The 21,369-nt window shown below is 26.6% G+C and overlaps 1 protein-coding gene across 1 annotated transcript in view; it reads left to right on the top strand.

Moving 5' to 3' along the window:
• The first annotated feature begins 5,335 nt into the window (after positions 1 to 5,335).
• The window catches only part of LOC108693801 (facilitated trehalose transporter Tret1-like), a 23,399-nt gene continuing 7,365 nt past the window's right edge, over positions 5,336 to 21,369 (top strand). Inside the window, exons 1-2 of the mRNA XM_018202949.1 lie at positions 5,336 to 5,451; positions 12,069 to 12,197. Of these exons, the coding sequence (XP_018058438.1) occupies positions 12,118 to 12,197 (80 nt within the window). The 5' untranslated portion in view covers positions 5,336 to 5,451; positions 12,069 to 12,117. The remainder of the gene's footprint in view (positions 5,452 to 12,068; positions 12,198 to 21,369) is intronic.

The raw sequence follows: 21,369 nt of genomic DNA, 5'->3' as shown, positions 1-21,369 counted from the left end.
CACGTATTTTTTTCTACAATCTTTAATAATAATGCTATATTTAAAAATTAGAATTTATAAATTACTGGAAAGTAACTCGTTATTTGTAATAGTTACAGTTACTTTTACTTACAAGCAACTTCATTCTTTTTTTTTAGCTATAATTTCGACTTTAAAGTGTGTACCGATATTCATTGCCAGTGTTAAAAATCTATAATGTACGTAATGTTATATTACAGTTTTTCAATACTAACATTGAATATCGGAACGTAACTTTACATTTTTTTTTGTAAAAACTAGTAACTAATTACATAGATACTTTTTATAATTATTTTATATGTTTCAAATTTATTCAGCAATATATATAATCAAAACATGTGCTCAGTAAATAATCAATGATTATTTTTTGTGATTAAAATACATCTCTTTATTTCTGAAAAATTATCATATTCTATAAATGTCTGTATTAAGAAATTACTAGAAGCCTTTTAATATGTGAATACGTCTTAATATTCATTCATAATTTTTTTTATTCCAAGAGTGTATATTGTCTATGAATAATACAGCGTACACAATCAAATTATTTAGTATAATTGTAATAAATAATTACAATAATTTATTAATGTCAGAAATATATAAAATTCTTGTATTTAAAATAGCAATACAAAATATTATAAAAAATTAACAAAAATAATTGAAAAATAATGATTTTTTTATTTTTTAAGTATTACTATAACTGTAACGTGTTAAAACTATGGCACACAAGAAACAGTAAGATATAAGCAATAAACGAATCGGCAAATCATGGTAAAAACACAAGACAATATTGTAAGCAGTAATGAATCGAAAATAAAGATTGATTTATTGCTTCGTGTCTTACTGCTTAAATATTTTTATATGCCATAGTCTTTATACTTTTCAAAATCGGTAACTTTTTAAGAAAAAAAATCTGTAACTAAAATTTATTTTTACGAAGTAATTTTTCTAATCTCAATAAACTGTGTGCGCAATTATGTTATCACTTCTAAAGTTGAACTATACCTACACGCCATTTTTTCGTGAGTTAACTATTTTATTCTGAATGTGTACGCTTTTTTTATCAATCATTATTTTAGTTTTTGATGCAAAATATTCGAGTTTACGACCACTGATGATCAAGCCATCAAAGAAAGAGAAAGGTAGCGATTGTAGCGAATAACATATATTTTTCCTACGCAATTTTTTACATCACGAAACATTGCGTGTCAAAACATCGAATGTACTAATAGAAAATAAAATAAGAAAAGAGAGTGATTTGTATATCTGATAAATATTGTGACATAATCGGAGAGAAAGTAAAAATATGATTGATTTAATCGGAGAGAAAGTAAAAATACGATTGATTTAATTTATTGATTACATAACTCCTGAAAAAAAATGATAAGAATATTTGACTATAATATTCTGATTATAATGCTGATTAAGGATCAAGCTTCTAAGGATTCGTCACGATTGAAATTATCGTCACAATTTTCTAACAATTTGTTGGGCATTCTGTATTATAACAAAATGTAATGTAAATTCGCAATGAAACTGTTGGCTCACTAGCGAATAATTAAATACATGTGACTTCTATTTATTTGATTAATTAACAAGATTGATTACACCGAAATTGTATGCGCAGTACAGAGAATATATTGTTCTTAATAAAAGCTGCTATATTTAATATACATTCATTTCACCTCATTTTATATTTATGCCTTGTCATATTGATTATCAACTGATCTTTATCGGAAATGATCAATTGACATCGAATAATTTGAGATTTTTTTGACAGTATTCCTGCTATCACGCACTGTAAATTATATAAAAGGAAAGAAAATGATACGAAGAATTGTGCAATTTATATTCGCTTAAAATCTTCTCTCAAAGCTAACTTTTCTCTTCTGATTAGTTACACCCTCTAATTGAATAATTATATTTTGAAACAGTCGCTAACACGTTTCTTAGTATCATTACGCTTTAGAGTTGATGCAATGAATTTTCTAAGTATTTTCAACGTAATGACAAGTACCGTCCTACTTTGTCGATTGTAACAGTGATTGCAGTCTCCTCAACTATCTATATTTAGAGGAATTATTTATATATTTAAATAAAGAAAATCGCATATGCCGAGATCGCGAAGTATATGCAAATGTATACAACATTAAAAACATATGTTGAAAATTGTCTCAGCTCTCAGTTTAATTAGCTAATATAATAACAATATTATCTAAAAAAAATGTATTAAAATGTGATAAATAAAATATCACTAGAAACTCAGTTTTAATTTTTACAATTACCTAATCATTAATATTTAATTTTTACAATTATCTAATCATTAATATTATAATATGGTATTGTAAAGTAATCTGATATGTATAATACTAATATTTATAATAGCTATATAACTTGATAAACACAAGCAAAACAATGCAAACAAATTGCACTTTTAATATGTGCAAATGTATGTGCAAATTTCATATTATCTTTATGCCAATTAATGTTGTCACTACCTCGTATACTGTAAAACAGTAGTATAACATTAATTGCATTGTTACGAACAAATAAGAATTAAAAGAAAAGACTGATCGATGACAGCAGCGTAATCTACCAATTAAATATAATTAAATATGATAATAACCTTTGACATTTGATTTCTTATTTTGTTAGAACATTCGCGAGAAATTATTTTAGTGCATCAGTCAAGTAAACTTCTGTAAAATAATTTATTTCTTATGTATCTTTTAAAAATATATTGCGTCGTATGTAACAATATTGTAAATAAATATTCGAACAGAAGCAATTTCGCCGAGTTCACATTCCACTTGCAATAATACACCGAAAAATGATGCCATATCAATCAATAAATTTTAATAAATTGGAGCATAAATAAATTGGAAATCAATAAATTGGAGCATAATTGATTTCATTAAAATAAATTCTTTTATATAGGTCTGTACATATATATATACACGTGCAATCTCTGATGAATATAAAAACAAATAAATTCAAGCATATTAAATAACATCATCGAGATAATGAATACGTAAGATTGTATATGAAGATAAAAGAGAAGTAGTGAAATAAGGAGTAATGGAGATATAAAAATAGTCAATGAAATTCGTCTGCGATCGATTTTTTCATTGGCTTTGTTAGAAATAATGCAAAAATATTTCCTAGAATAGATTGCAGACACGATTTCAATTTGTAGAGAACAATACAATACATACGTCACATGCAGCGGTATATCATTATCATTTCGCAGCGGTATGTTAGTATTGTCGTCATATAATCCATCAATCTTAAATCCATATAGTAATTAAGAATACATTCGAATACTGTCTTTTAGAAAAAGTAATCAATCATTCAACAACTATTATAATTTTAAATTAAAAATTATTTAAAGAAATTATTCTTGTATTTCTATTTCCGTGATATTTCCATTTTGAATATTAATGTCATAAAAGATAATCAGTCAAGGTGATTCAAGAAGAATTTTATAGAAAAAAAATTATATATCTATCAATACTGTTATCAAAAGCAGATAATGCTTTTTAATTGTTAGAAAGACAAATGTTATAATATAATTCTTATGTTGTATTCTTATATTTATAAATGTTTAATGTCTTCTATTGATAATTGTATTGTTGAAATTAATTACTTTATTTGTGAATTTCGCTTATAAATTATTATAAGTTATAAATTAGAGCGCTAGAATATATAACAATATAATGCAACAATACAATTTCAATAAATTCTTCAAAAAATATGATAAATTTCTTCATAAAAATGTTAATTTGTATCTTATAAAAAGAATACATTATTCTATACAAGTATAAAAAAATTGAACCTCTCTTAATATATTCGACTAGGGATTATATCTAATTGTAATTATAAGAACTTTGATAAAATTGTCTTTTGTGCAAACACTACTTACAATTTAAAGAGACTTGACAAATTATCTTGTCTCTTAGTGTTCTCAAAATGAAAAAGTAAACGAAGAAGATAAATAAAAACAAAGAAATTCTTTTCCAAATGAATTGGAATTAGAATTATGGAATATTAATTTTAGGGTGCTAATTTCGCACACGCTTCAATTCAATATTCTTAATTTCAGCAACCACTTGATCCCGCTTGATCTCTCCGTTCTCCATCGTACTAACGGATCTTATAATCGTCTGTGCTGCGGGTGTAATCACAATCAAATGACCGAGGCAAGGGAAGGGAGGAAGAGAGGTCACACGTACGCGCGCGAATATATACCTATTCGCCTACAACCTCTGTTAGGAGGAAGGCAGGTGTCGAAGGAGGGAGCTCAAAATCGAAAGTGCAGCTAGCTCACGGCTTTCGTGCTGCGCGACGTTTAGTCTGTCGCGAAGACCCGATCTAATGTAAATCGGTAATCTTTTCCCTGCTCTCTCTCTAAAGCTTTTACTTCGCGATTTCACCTCAGCTCTCCCAGATCTTGTCGCGACAGAAACGAATACTAAATCTCTCCGCAACGAAATTCTCGTGAATGGTATTTTCTTCTTTCTTCTTTGAGAACTGAGATTAATTATTATCTTGTAATATAAGAAAGACTTACTTCTAATATTAAAAAAGAAGGAAGAAATTGAAAAATACTTTACAGTTCGCAATCATTGCGGAAGTATTTTGTATAAAAATTTAAATCGATAACCGAGCAAATGTGTGTGAGAAAGGAAAAAAGTGTGACACTCGATTGGAAAAATTTTTATATAAATTCATAAGAGATATAAAAGAGACGATTCAAATATATCTATATACTGAAAACTCACTAAGAATTCACTAAGAATTTTAAATAAATCAATTGTTTTGTTCATAGCAAAAGCAATCAAAACGATTATATACTGATTTTAGAGGTCTCTCATTTATAGTTCCCTTGACATCTTTTTAATCATACTATATATAAAATTTATTATTGAATAGTTGAAATTGAATCTGAAAGTGTAAAAGTAATTTTCTATTCGATCGGTTTTATAATCTCACAAGAATAATTCACAAGAATTTTTAACGAACTATAAAGTTCCAAAGGAAAAACAAAATAAAATAATCAAGAAGAAACAAACATAAATTGGAAAATGTCAAATTTATAAAAGAGCAATGGCAAACATTGCATGCAAAAGCATTCAATTTACTATGTTTAACTACATGTTACTTGCATAACAGGAAAAATTTATGCAATTATTAAATTTACGTCATCTGATAAATAAAGAATAAACAAGAAACTGTTATACATAATTCGAATTTCATGATGATTCGAATGCGATAATTCTTTGAACTTGAAATTCATAGGACGCTTCAATTCGATGAAAAAAATCACTCTATGAAGAAGAAGCGTTTCCATTTTAATTAACACAAAGCTGATCAAAATTTGTCTTAGTAAAAGAAACGACGAGAGGATTGATCGCTTCTGACTACATCCTCAATCAGGTGAGTACAACAGGAATAATTTTGAGTACAAGAACCTTCTTGACACACTTGAATTGAAATTGATCGAGAGAAATTCGTTTCTCTGAGATCGTATACTTAATGCATCAATTCGTTAATTTTTTGTATAAATTTCTACATTCACTAATTATATACATAAAGTATTGCTAACAAACTTTATTTGTGGACTTTTTATAATTTGTAATTGATTTTTCTTCGACAGAACTTTAATTGGATACTACCTTTTTTCAAAACTTCATAATTTTTAACTAATTAAAAACCTTTAATTAAAAAGTGTTTTAAAGTAATTTTTACTTGATATCAAATGAAGAACAAAAGTTAACTATTACTATAAGAAGAATTGGTCACAAGAATCCTCAATTTTTAATCATTTATAATTAATCATTTATAATTAAAAAACTTATAATTTTAATCCTTTGATATCACTGTATATCATAGAAAAAAAGATTTTTTTGGATTTAATAAATTTTATTGTATTCAAATCAATTTGTTATTTGGAATAGTCCAAACAAGCTGTCCAAACAAGCTAATGTTTGAATCAATAAGTGCGATTGTTTGAATTTGAAACAATGTAGCTGTATCTTTGTTTTAAATACTTACTTGTTTGAACAGATAATGTCTATTTTCCGTACCGCGTGATCAAATCGTACGGCACAAACATAATTGATATAGTACATAGCAAAAGCTATGTTTCTGCTCGTTTAATCCTGTTGTTAGACGTATAAGCCACTGTTTCCATATTTTCTGCCAACAAATGTAATGATGATTGTTCTAAGAAAGCAATTATTTGCATGAAACAATTTCTATCAATATATTTTGTCTGTTAATATTCATTAATTATTTTTTATTAATTATTGTAACTAAATACATTATTTAATTAAAAGATATTACTTTAAATAATAATGTTATTTCTGTTTCAAGCAATAGAAGTTCCTCGAATGAACAAAATTTTTATTCAAACAAATAATATTTCACAAGCATATGTTGTTTCAATGAAACAAATTTTAGTCAAATAAGAATACTAGATTCAAAGAAATCTTTTTCTCTATGATGTCATTTTTGTCGCCACGTATCTACTATATGTACAAAACTATTGCATAAAAATGAACAAATTTATAATAATTTTATAAATTTTTTTTAATCAAAACAACAAGTGCTTTCCAATTGTAAAATTAAATACTTTTATACAGCGGCACAAATTGTGTTCCAATTGCCGCAATCACCGACATAACACTATTTAGTCCAAGAGCTATTATTCGACTTATATATAAGCTTCCGTTTTTTCTAATGACAGTTAAATGTTACTACATAACAAATCGGAAATAAAGACTCTGAATGATCAAGCTTTAGCGTTGAAATAATTCTATTTGAATCTATATACTCATATCCAATCCCTCAAATTGCGCGCCGAATTTATTTTCAGTCTTGAAATGCAATTAACATAACTAGAATAGTAATACCACAAATTAAATTGACAAGCAATTTAATTATATTGATGCTCATAAGATATCTTAGAATGATCTTAATATAAATATTACTAATCTATGAGTGAAATTGAAAATCGTACTTTTGCTTTTTTTTTATTCAATACAGATGAAAAAAGCTAAAATGTTACATGAGTTTTTTATAAGTTGTTTTTCTGATTAAAATACGGAAAATTACTATAGATCACAAAATACCAAAGCATGGGCGTAGTATTAAAAAATTAACTTAACTCTATTCGAAATCGTGCATAGCGTACATATTTTGTTTTAATTAAGTTGTGCACATTGCATAATTATATTTTGTGCATATTCTCTGGTTTTGCATATTTTCTGATATATGTTTGGGTTAAAACGTTGAGTAATTGAGAAGCATCCATTAGCGCACGTACTATGTTAGGTAATTTTAAATGACTTGACCAATATTGCACGTGCGTTATCAGTGACTATTTTTGCTTATCTGTTATGTTTATTAAATAACATATTTCATGAATGGTTGAAAAACTGAATTACTTTGACTAAAAAAAGATCTAATGTATCAATATTGCAAAATTTATTTTATAATTTTGTTTTTTTTTATAGCTAAATTACCAGCCTAAACGGAAAGTTTAATAGATCAAACGGTGGCGTGATACGAAACGTGTTAAGAAATATAACGATAATAAGCAGATATAAATGTCTTTATTAATAAAAAATCTATAACATAGCGCAAAGCAAGAAATCTTGAGTATATATCATACAAGTGGAACCGAAGGATTAATACATTTATTAAAAGAAACTATACTCTAAATTAAACATAAAGAAAATAAATAAAATTTGTCATAACATTCCACATATCAACTTTTTTACTAATAAAATCACTTATTTCAATCATAAATAGTTAAATAAATTAATCGTATCCAATTAAAATCCAATTAACTAATAATTACCATTAATCATTAATCATACGTGACAGTTTTGTATAATCATGTTTTTAGCACCACTTTTTATTTCGAAGATTAGATAAACTTTATATAGAATAAATTTCCATCTTTTTCTATTCATTTACATTTACTTTTTACCTATTCCATGCGAGATATCTACAACGCTTTTGCTTCTTAAAATCACGCTTTATGCAAATGTGGATTGAAGCTGAGGTAAATCGAACGTGAGGTAAAGATGAATGAACAAAAAAATCTCGATATTTCTTATCGCTTTGTATCGGTAGCAGAAATATTGAAGAAATACACCAAAATATCAATTAGATAATTTGTAAATTATCAACACGGATCCGATATTTCTGGTTTTATATAATACGCGCACCGATGTGCGTATTGATGCGTAAAATATTGATCTGTCTGTAAAAATAACGTTTGGAGATCGTTTTTGAGGCTATTTTAGAGATCTTTTTAAATAATTATTCCAATAAGAATTTTTAAAACATTATTTTATTAGCAATTAGTACTATATATTATAGAGATATTATATATATCCCATACACCACTTTATTCGAGAGACATCTTGGAAATATTTTTAGGATATATAAACGTTCACTGTATATATTTTTAGGACATTCCTTGGAGGTCTGTACTATATGGGATAATATTAATTGAAATACATACACATACGTATATGTTATACGTATGTATAAGCTTACATTTTACTTTTTATTTCAAATATATACAACAAATAAAAAAAAATAAAAATAAAAGAAGGATATATGTATATTACACATATACATATGTACATAATACATATATACATAATATATGTATCCTTCTACATTTTTTTTTTATTTTTTTTTATGTTAATTTTTATTTATTTATATAATTTTAATCTTTCATTATATATTTATTCTTATAATACATATAATAAATATGATAATAAAATTTTCAATCTGATCTCAATCTGATCCGTTACTAAACTAATACGAATTTAATGGACCATATCGGAAGTTTAAGATTCCTATTCAAATGTCAATACATATCAATATCGAAAGACAAAATATCGAGAAAAAAATGTTCAAAAACATCGATGGTATGCCCATCTCTAACGTGAATACATTAAACTCAGTATGAATATTCGTTCTCGCAATTCTTTGCAAAAGTAAATTCGTTTGCAACAATTTTTGAATCATAAATATGATAGAGAACGCCAATAATCGGTCAAAATTGGATGTTATGAATACAACATATTAATTTAATTATCTTAGTTTAAATTTAATTTCAGACGTGACCGAATTTCGGATTTATTAAATACAATCAATCTGATAATATAAATATGATAAGGCACTGAAACATTCGGACATTCCTATATATGAAGTATAATCCCCCCTAAATTAATTCAGTAAAGAACTTATTGCGAAAAATATTACCTCAGCCAAGATACGAACTGGGACCTCTCAACTTTCCGGGACGAGTCCCAGCTAACTCGATTACTGACATAGAAGCCTCAGTGGTCGAGTTTGCTAGAACACTTACCCCGGAAAATCGAGAAGTCCTACCGTTCATATCCTAGCTGAGGTAATATTTTTCGCAATAAGTTCTTTACTGAAATTGATAATTTCAGTCGAATTGATATTGATTTCATTGTCATTTTTCACTGACATTGTATAAATTCAACAAAAACAATTAACAAAAAGGACTCTTAGATTTTTAAAAAACAATACAGAGATATGAAAGGCATATAAGAGTCAACATAATTAAACATGTATATAAGTTCTATAATATAATATAATATAATATATTAATATATTATATTCTATAATATAATCTATTAAATGTATAAAAATTCGATAAAATACGCATTACATATTTCGGCTTCTTCATTGAGTCATCTTTAGACACTCGTTACAAATATGCAGTCAACATATTATTGGATTATCCGAAAAGTTCTATATAATTTAATAAATGTATACTAAAATTTAAATCTTCTGCATTTCAATTTTTCTTCAAAATTGGCACGAACTTTCCGGACAATCCAATTTTAGATTAAGATTTTCCTGATGATATAGACGATGTTCAAATTTATTGACAAATGGATGTACATTACATAAAAAATTGAGAAGACTACTTGCAAACGGTTTACAGACTGAATGTTTAGAATTTCTCGTTGTTTTAAAGAAGAAAATGATGTTAAAAATGTTTAAAGCGAGCAATAATTTTATTCAAGTGTAATACTCACCGTCAGCTTCAACTTCATTTTCTTATATAAATTATTTTGTCAAAGCAATTGAAACATCGATGATGATGTGAGAAAATGAATTTCCATCAGAAAAATTTCTAAAATTCGTACACATTCAGAAATAAAGTACAGAAATAAATTATATGTGTGTCAAGAAGTAAAATTTGGAATTTAAAATTATGTAATCAGTAAGGCAGTCAAATACTTTTTGAAAAATTACATGCTTAATTATGTTGACTTTTATGTGCCCTTCACATCTCTGCATTGTTTTTAAAAACAATTAAAACACAATTTTAATTTGCTTCCGAGTAAAATAATTTTAATTTAAAAATCTAGATTAAACTAACATCTGTAGTTCTGACAAATGAAAATCAACTTGATGTAAAATCGGTGAAATATCGTAAATGCATTAAATTCGGTTTTATAACAATTGTCAATTGATATTATAAATTAGAATTTAACTAACATTTATTTATACATTTTGTCATTTTGTAATAATTACTAATTATAACTACAAATATTATTAAACCCGATTAATGTTAACCGGTTAACGTGTAAACGTAAGCGTAGGCACAGATAATGATATATTACAACTTTAGATTCTTTGGAATATATCATAGGACTAATTTTCAATAAAATATAGAGATCTAAATTAAAATATTCTATATTAAATCTTTTTTCTTGTATATAAAAAACGTATTTGTTGAATAAAATGTATTTATTGAATAGTGCAATAAAAATACAATAATAATTATTACGTAAAAATAACTTTTTAAATGTCTATACTTGTCAGAATCAAATCAACGGTGTTAGTAGTATCATTTTATCCTTTTGTTTAACATTCGGTGAGCAACAGGGATGATATGATATATCTTGAATTTCCGAATTTACCCCTACACTTCGAAGTTCGATCTGTTATTAAATGAATTCGATCTATTTTGAAATCGGATTATGGCAAATTGATTAAAAAATCGGTCTTTTTCTGCATCAATCTTTTAGAAGATTGAATCGAGATCACATATCCCTAATATATACATATACATAGATCAAACATTCTCATATTTTTTAATGATAAAAGATGAAGCCGGAAATTTACATAAGTGATCATCAATGATTGTTGAGATTCCGTGTTATCTTTGTTTTCTCTAAAGATAGAAACAGACGCAACGAATTATAGATCCGATTAAACTTCCTACAATTTACAAACAGATGCTTGGATTATGTATATATCGTTGTATACATTAATATTATATTATAAATTTAATTTTAATCCCCAGAAAAAATCGACTTTGCAATATAGTGTTTAAAATATTATCAATTTTAAAAACGCATAACAAAATAACACAATCCAAACATTTTTATGAGTACTATATAAGTACATAATAGTTTGATGTAAAATAAAAATATTTGTAGTTTTTTTTAATTAGCAGTATTTAAAAAATAACTAAATCTTTTAGGTACATCTGTACCTGTATCTGTACTTAGATAATTTTTAAAAGATATAATATCTTATAGGACCGTATATGTTATGTTGAGAACACAACCTAGAAATCAATGTTTTAAACGGGATTTAGCTGAATTTTAAGTGTTTGTATAATTCTTTACGTGCTTGTATGATTCTGTATGAATTTATGTACGAATTTATTACTACATATGCAGTCCTTTAAAATGATTTTTCGGTCTTGTAACGCAAACTCTATTAAATTTTTAAAAGATGTATTTATATAAATAGATACTTTTCTCACGGTGTATTTCCCACCTGTATCTATACTTAGATATCTTTCAAAAGGTATATTTATTACAACACTGCATAATATACATATATTAGCCCATAAGCAAATTTCAATCAATTTCAATCAATCTTTATATATAATATGTTAAGAACAAGTGATGGAAAATCATAATTATCTTCGCGATCGCGCAAGAATCTGATTGTACATTATTTTACTTTGAAAGAAGGCCATCCTCATATCGCTTACGTCCTTCGATATGCAAGAGAGTCGGCATGTGTGAAGACGAAAAAACTGAACGACGAGCGGGTCCAATTGAAATGGCAGTTTCCGAGCACGTGGAAAATGGAAAAAGGTTTGTTCTTTTTAAAATTTTAATTTAATTTAAGTATTTAATTTTACATTTAATTTTTACTGATTTGCGGAATATCTCGGATAAAAATTATCTTTCTTTCAATCCCGATATAACATTACAAGTTCTTTTTCAAATGGGAAGAACGTTATTACGTAAACAATTATTCTTCTGGTTATAATTTTAGATAAAGAAAGTATTTAAGAAGGGCTACGAGTTAATAAATCGAATCATCCTCAGTGATAAAGAGATCAAAACGTTTATTACAATAAAATAAACATACATTGAAAATTGTTCATTGGCTCATAGCTCTTCTTAAATACTTTCTTTATTTTCAATTTATTGAGCCATTTGATCTATTTTTGTTATAATTTTAAAATTATAAAGTGATTTAGATCTTTTATCTAAAAGTGAGTATCATCTGTAAATATCTAAAATGTAAATTTAAAAAAATATTAATTTTCTAAAATTAACAGCCAAATTATTTGTAAAAGATACACACGATAAGGAATTTTATCTACTTATGTAAATATATGAAAAGTAGCATTTTTGCAATTTTTTATTTATTGGCCTTGACTTATGGAATTTTGTTCAACAGTAAAATAAATAAATAGGAAGGTAACGCTTAATAAGCATCTTTTCTATATTAAGGCTTTAATTATGTAAAACGTTGTATAAGATACATTAGTAATCACAAGATTTTTTTTGATAAAATGCTATTATTACTTTTTTTCATTAAAAAAATTGTAATTTATGTAATTTAATTGCGAATAACTCTCTTTTTTAATCTTAATTGATATTCGCTCTGAAATTTCCTTAATTAGTATTCGCAAATCTAGTCAGTTCAGTGTGATCGGGGCCGACAGATCTTATTCATATCGCATTTACATTAAATTACAGTTTTGATGCAAAGATTCAAGATATATAGAAGGAACTCAGTGCTAATAATAATGCAAATGAAAACAAACCGAGCTTGAAAATTCATTACTTAAAATGTAGTTCGCCGACTTTCACGGTGACTTCACGCCAAGTTGCACATATGACTTCCTAATCGTGAACATACTTATGCGTAAATGTATCAACCTTGAAGTGACCGGATCTAAAGAATTAAAAGTAAAATCCAAGGTATCAGCGCCGCATCTAAATTGGTTTTCAGGGGAACCCCCTCTAAGAGATTTTCCCTTGTAGCAAGGAAAACGCGTTAATGACATAATTTCGCGAGTTTCCGTAAGATCAATATATTCAGCCACAGTTTTGTCATATCTTATCAAATCTCAAACTCTTTATCAAATTAAATAACAACAGGATTAATAATATGATAAATAAACTTCTACTATCTTACTCTTACATAAAAGTAGGTTATATATCAAAATTTTATATGTTGAAATAAATCTATAATCTACGTATAATGAAATTCATTCTTACGTGATCATAACATAATCATTAACTATGAATACAGTTATTATTATCCACTCTTCTCGTCATCTATAATTACTAGCTTCTATTCTAAAAATAAGATTATTTTATTAGTCAAATATATATAAATGTAACAATAACGTTTTTTATTAAGTAATCAATAAAAATTAAGAACACATAAGAACCAGTGATTGATTCGTTATTCGATTGAATCGAAGATATTCATAGCCCTCGATTTTATATATATTTTGAATTTGTTGAGCCTTTTCATAATAATTGTTATTTCAATAAAAATTAATTAAGAAAGATTATTAATTATTAATTAATTTTATTATTTATCTTTGATTATTTATCTTTGAAGAACAAAAAAAAATTTATGCATAAAATATTAACAAAAATGGCAAAAAAATTAAAAGCGAACAGTTATTGAATTTAAGCTTAATGATATAATAAATTTATATTCGCTTACATAAATTAAAATTTATAATATTTCAAGACTGAGTTCATACTGTATGTTTGAGATAAATTTGTATGTTTTTATCCTTGACTTTTTACAGAAAAAAAGAGATGATACTTTAAACTCATTTGTGAATGTAAGTTCTACAGACAGGTGAAATTGCAGAACGTTAAGAAAATTGCAGGATATAAGATATTATTGAATTGCCAGTTATTTCATCATCCCTAAGAGTCTTATTCGTGTCTTATTCGTTCCCGCAAAATCTAAATTATGTATTGCGGTTACTTATATAATATATATTTCACATTTGATCTAAGAACAAAGATAACATAACCGATATGGTCATCAAATTAATAAAATTAGAATACAACAAAAATTTTATTCGAACGGAATCAGTGTCTGAGTCTTAAAAGATTAAAATTTAAGATGAAATAAGAACGGATTATTAATACAATCTTAAATATCACGGTCTTAAATATCATTAGTTCTTATATTTAAGACTGTCTTAAGACTGTCATAAACTAATCAATATCATAAACTAGTACAGATAATCCGTTCTTATTTCAGATCTTCTTAAGTTTTAATCTTTTAAAACACTGATTCCGTTCGAGTAAAATTTTTTCTTCATAATACGATCTTTAAAAATGCTTCTGATGAAGAATTCTGTAAATTGAACAAGATTGCTTATCAGAAAATACGATTTTCTGAAGATATACATATAATTAATAAGATCGGACTATGAATACCGGTCTAAGTTTCCGAAAATAAATAAAATCTAAGTTTTCGGATCATCTGCCGACTCTTCATTGTTAACTTTTAATCGCGACCAACAAATAAAACACAATTTGTTTATTTTATAAATACAAAATTAGATAATAAATATGCAAATAGGAAATCCAGGATAAAGATGCAAATTGAAATAATGTTTTATTGAAAGATCAAGAGATGATCACGTGTCTTATGCTGCATATAACGCGGCAGCCACAAGATAGATTATGTGTCTATACACGTATCTCTAGAGTCAAGATATAATTATCAAATTTCAATCGTTATTGCAAAGAAAAAAGATTTTTAGATTTGCTTTCTATACAGCACGAACAGAGATATTAAAACACAAAGTCTAAATTTATAAAAATTTATAAAAAAAATATTCTGATTAAATCAATAAAAGGGCCCATGAATAGCACGATTTTGATGAAACTGAATTCATGATTCTTGTATTTCTCAGAAATTCTATTATATTTGTCTTCACTAAAATGTCATTTTTATTAGACTCTTTTGATTTAATACGAACACTTTATTTAGTGTATAAATATATACTCAAGAAAGAATTTAATATTTTTTTAAAGTAAAATTTAATCAGATGGTACAATGTATCATCAATTGAAAGTTGTTAATTACAAATCTCGAGACTAATTACCTTAATGCCTATTAAGTGACAGCAGACTATAATCTGCTGTTCGCAAATGGGTCACTGCCCGACAATCTCATTGTATTAATACCGTCTTCGCGCGATTAACATCCTGCACGTCAATCTGAGCTCCCTGCGAGACGAAGCTGGCTTTGCATTCAATCAGATGACGGCGAGAAATCTCATTAATAATTGCTTCAGCAATACTATGAGTCTTCGAACCAACGGTGACATTAATGAATCGTGTCATGAAAAACCTTGACCCAACGTGATCAGATCCCGGAAAACCGCACTTTTGCAGACTTGGCATGACTACAATGCGACACGAAACGACACGTAATGCGTAATGACAGCACTAATCGACGAAAATAATATCATCACTCGACTATGGCATTCACAGTATTTCTTCGTTTTTAACAATTAGATAACATGCGATAAGTTGCAATATAGTTCGAAATAGAAATTCAAGCAGAATAAAGTCATCATGATATTAAAATGTTTTCAAACTATTAAAAGACATAAAAGGAATGAATATTAAAAGTCATTTTTTGATCAATCACATTCATTTTGATGTTACCATGACTTATTCTGCTTGAGAAATATCATGAAACGATATTATCTAGGAGGAGAAAAATGACTCAGAGCAAAATATTCTGCGCATGTTTCTTACGTACGTATTTTATGAATATTCATGCAAATCTCATTTACGAATCGTTTAAACCTCGCTGACGAAGATTTTCCAATGAAAAAAAAGATGTGATCTGTTACATGTAATACAGAATTTTTATAGATACAATAGAGTCGATCAAATTAATAAAATGATGCAAACATTCGGAGTAAATTTTCATGTAATTTGTATAATGCCACAAACATTTCGACATAAAAAGGATACGTTTCTATTCTTTAAAAGTAAATATTACGCAAACATTCGAATAATACAGCATCCGGATAGTGAATTCATTCAAATAATGGAACTTCAAATAATGGGCTAACAGGCGTTCTATTACATTCTCATATCTTTTGTTAAAAATAAATCGCAAAGCAGTGATCATAAGATAAAGTCACTTGTTGAAACTCGAATGGTTTGCATCGAGTCTTTAGAGAAAATCTCATTTTCTCCTTAACACTGTCCAACAAATTTTAGACATTGTCCTACAAATCATAAAAGATAATTCTTCTAGATGTTTTTGCTGCTGAAGAAATGCGAATTCATTAATGAAATTGCTCTATTATGTCAAATTTTTGAAAAAATTGGACTTATATCCATTTCCACTGATGTTTAATTTTAATTAGTTCTTTAATTTTAATTGGACTTTTCATCTTTTTTAAATCTTTTTTAGAAATAAAAAAAAATGGAAAGTAAGTTAAATTAAAATTGAGGTTAATCTATTACTATCTCTATTATTACTATTTATTATTAATACATTGATAAAAAAAGTGCCAAAAATAATATTTCTTAGTTCTTTTGAGCTTAAAAAATTGACATAATAGAACAATTCTGCAAATTAGCAATTCTGCGAATTAGCGCGCGCGCGCGTGCGTGCGTGTGTGTGTGCGTGTGTGTGTGCGTGTGTGTGTGTGTGTGTGTGTGTGTGTGTGTGTGTGTGTAAGTGCGCGTTTATTAAATAAAAAAAGTTTCTAAAATTCACGTATCGATTTTTATGCAAAAAATCACAATCACGGGTAAATTAAAAGAAAGAAATTCATAAGTCCAATAGAAATTTTTAAATTCATAGGTAACATAACTCTTTAAAGGCAATAATAATATAATTTAAATAATTACTTGTGCAATTTGAAGAATTGCACATAGCGATCACCGATTATGAATTTGAGATCAAAATTATCAAATACAATTTGTTAAACAATGTATAAAAAAATTTTGAATAAACAATAATAATACCATTGAATTCTATGGAAATATATATAAATTGCAATATTTTTCCATCATTCCGTTTATTGTAAAAAAAATACAAAGAAAAAATTCAATAAAAGGATTGTATAGAATATAGATGGACATCATGGATTCAAATCTTTTTCTTTTAATTCATCTATAATTATAACTTTTTATACAAAGCAGCTAATAATAGATGATTTTTATAAATCTTTGACATAGAAAAAATGGATCCATTCACAGAACAGTCATATTACATCACATTTTTTAGCTCAAAAATAGTTAATAATTCAGCTCAAAAATATCAAAAAAATGTTATTTTTGGCATCCTTAAATCCAACTTTTTCAAAAACGTAACACGACAAAATAATTTCACTAGTAGATTCGCTTTCAGTGATAAAAGATTCATAAAAATTATCCTCTTATCTAATTTGTGGTACAAAGAAAGTTTAAATTTATCGGACAGTATAATTAATGCTTAAGGCAATTAATGTCTCATAAAAGCGGATTAACATTAAAGTAGACACACATTATTACGAGCGTGCGAAGGACATTCAGTTGGCATATTTCAAGCATAATTAAAATCACATCATGCTTGATCAAACTAAATATCGCTAATTGTATAAGTATGGATCATTAATAAATCCGAGAATAAATCCATCGATAAACATAAGCAGACAGCATTCTCAGTCGAGAGTTTCATAACTCTCAGTCGAGAGTTTCATAACTTAGATTTCTTTAAATCCTACTTACATTTCCATTTCCTAAACAAACAAAAAATTTAAAAGATCATTAAATTTAAATTTAAGATCATTAACGAAAAAAAGCATAATGATAATTATTAAAATTGCAGGAACAGTTGATGTGAAGACATAAAAAATCGTCGAAAAAACGAAAATTCAACCAATTTAACTATTAAAAAAGAATTATGTGCAAAATACATTTGTAAATTTTGTCTATCTCATTATCAGATGTCTATCTTATTGTCAGAAGCATCCTGTAAGCACGTGACTTCATATTTTATCAATGCTATAGATAATTATACATAAAAATGTGAAGGATGTACAAAAGTATATGCGGGAAAGAGCAACGGATATACTTATGTGCCTCAGCAAGTGGAAAACGGGATTGTAATATATGATTGATGATGTTACATCATCGCTGGGATCGTTTCATTCAGAATGAGAGAACGGCATGTACTTATAATGAGCAACACACTTTGTCTAAAGCCAACGTACGATTTCGCGACTACAGACTTAAATCTACAAAACATTTTTAAAAAAACGAGGAAAGTGTAAAACACGGGAATACAGAAGAACATAAAAAAATATAGCTATATTCGACTAACGCGACCTCGCATAAATAACTCGTTTATACTAATCGTTGCATTGTTCGCCGGTGTTTCGTGTAACGCTTGCAACGGTTTTAAACCGGCACGATTCGACGGCACAAAAGGTGCCTCAAACGTCATTGCTTATGTAATTGCGCGCCTTTTTGCACGTTTGCGCAATATACGTACAATATGTGGATCATCATAAAACCGGTTCTTTCTCTCTTTCTCTTCTCGCGGATATTCTTGCAGGATTGTTTCAAAGCCTTATAGCTCCTGCACACAAAACGTGGCAACGCTTGCCGCGCAGCGGAAATTAGCGCAAGAGCCAATTAATCTATTGCTTTTTCATAAAAGTAAAAGAATGATTGGCTGCTGCTCTAATTTCCGTTGCGTGGCAAGCGTTATCGCATCCTGTTTATGGGATTAAAGCCATTATAATTTAAATTAAAATGAACAAATTTTTTCCTATATATTTTTTTCTATGTATAATTTCAGAAATATTTCGTATTGTTCAATTTGTGGAATAACAGTCTTTTTCTAATTTATTTTATATGCATTTATTTCAGATTATCTGCTATTTTTTAAATAGAATAATAATAAGTAGAAACAAAGAAATCCTCACAATTTCTTCTAGCAAGAGAATTATTGATGAGTTTTTCATTCTTAATTTATTTAATTAAATAAATTAAATTCTTCATCAACTTCACTAATTAGAATAAAAAAAATTACTTATAAGTAAATAATAAATATAATAAAAAAATATTATATACATGCAAAAAATACTATTTATGAAACAAAATAGATTAAAATAAAAGTATAGCATAAAATTACGCCCGCGGATTATTTTGTCTGATTAATGACAAGTCATAAGTCCAAAATCGATTTACCAAAGAACTAGAGATATTTTTAAATATTAAAAATGAACAAAGAAATATTTCTTAAAATTATTCAAATTTTTTTTTAATATACGACTCTAGAAAATAACCCAGACACAGCACACAATATTTATAAAATATTTGCAAAATATTTATAAATATTTATAAGGCTTATTTTAAATGTTTCATAAATATTTTTGTGGTTTTAAATTGCACAGATCATACATATATAAAATATTTATTGTAAACTTTGTAGTAAATTCTAGGGAAATAATTAATAAGACATTATAATTCAAATAAAAAATACTTAACAGAAATATTTATTTATATTTATCATAAATATTAAATATTTAATCTATCTTTTAATATTATTTTGAATAAAACTTTATATAAAATATGTATAAAATATTTGTATAACATCTCAAAAAATGAACATTTATCATGATGAATATTTATCATAACATATGCTGTCTGAAAATGTAGCCATTGGAATGACTGAATCTAACTTTGCCATTTGAATGACTGAAACTAACAGAGATTGTTGCCGAAAGCAAATTCATTACGTCAAGTGAAAGGATCTTGTAAATCATTGATTATGCTTCAATAAGATAGAAGAATTACGTTTTTATTAAACTCGTGTATATACTCAGTGCCCAAATAACATAAATACCTTTCCATTTCACTTATTAATGTGTGTAATGTGTATTATGTATGTGTGTAATGTGTATTATGTATGATCTTATTTTTATTTCTCTACTAAAAATATATTTTCTAAAATAATTTATGGATATAAATTTTTTAAACATATTTTTTGCTAGATTTAATAAATGCCTAAGATAGATATTATATTTTATTAATCATATTTGTAATAAGTTAATTTTATGTATACTGTTGCTCCGTCTTTTTTTAATTTAATTACGTACGTGTTTAATTATTCCGTACAAAAAATTACTCGGCATAACGCAATTGTCGAACTCCTTCCACCTTGTCTCTACCATTTAAGATCTTTTATTCGACTGATTGAAAGATCAATGTAGACTTTAAAGATGTGTCAAGCATATTAAATTCCAAGGCCTAAAGCGCCAAATAGTTACTAAAGTTCTTGAGAATGTTATTTTTAGACGGAGAATTATTTTTATCAAAAATAAGATAAGTGTTACACTGATCAATTTAATGCATAATAAATTTAATGCGTAATAAATCAATTTAATATTTAATAAATAATTATGGAATTAATATTTGCAAAGTTAAATTATTCTTTTATGAATCAGCATGGTTGCTATGTTTTCTTGCGATTATTAATTTTGCAAAAAATAATTCTATTATTATGATATAATCTTAATTTCATAGTCATAATTGTATTGAACATAGTACAATTCTGAATAAAATAAAATTTAAATTCAATTTTCGAGATTTAAGTTTGGTTTTCCTTATTTTATTATTCCCAATTGTCCTCCTCTACACAATGAAATCAAGATTATCAAATTTAAATTTTCGAATTCAAATTCAAATTTTAATTTTATACTCAAAATTATATATTTAAAAAAGAATTGTACTATTTTATCTTAATAAAAATATTTCAAATATAACAAAAATTGAAAGTAACAATTATTAATAATTCAATATGTATAGAAAAAAAAGATTTTAATTAATTATTCTTTATTATAATTAAGTCTATATAATTTCTTTATTATAGTTAAGTCTATACAGTTATCGTAAACAATTGTTGATATTTCGTCTGTATTTTCTCAGACATCTGCAAGATCATCAATACATTAATTAAAAATTAAAA

The sequence above is a fragment of the Atta colombica genome, unplaced genomic scaffold, assembly GCF_001594045.1.
Source record: "Atta colombica isolate Treedump-2 unplaced genomic scaffold, Acol1.0 scaffold11, whole genome shotgun sequence".
In the NCBI taxonomy this organism is placed as follows: domain Eukaryota; kingdom Metazoa; phylum Arthropoda; class Insecta; order Hymenoptera; family Formicidae; genus Atta; species Atta colombica.
The sequence above is the reverse complement of the archived record's forward strand: the minus strand, read 5'-3'. Positions and strand labels throughout refer to the sequence as shown.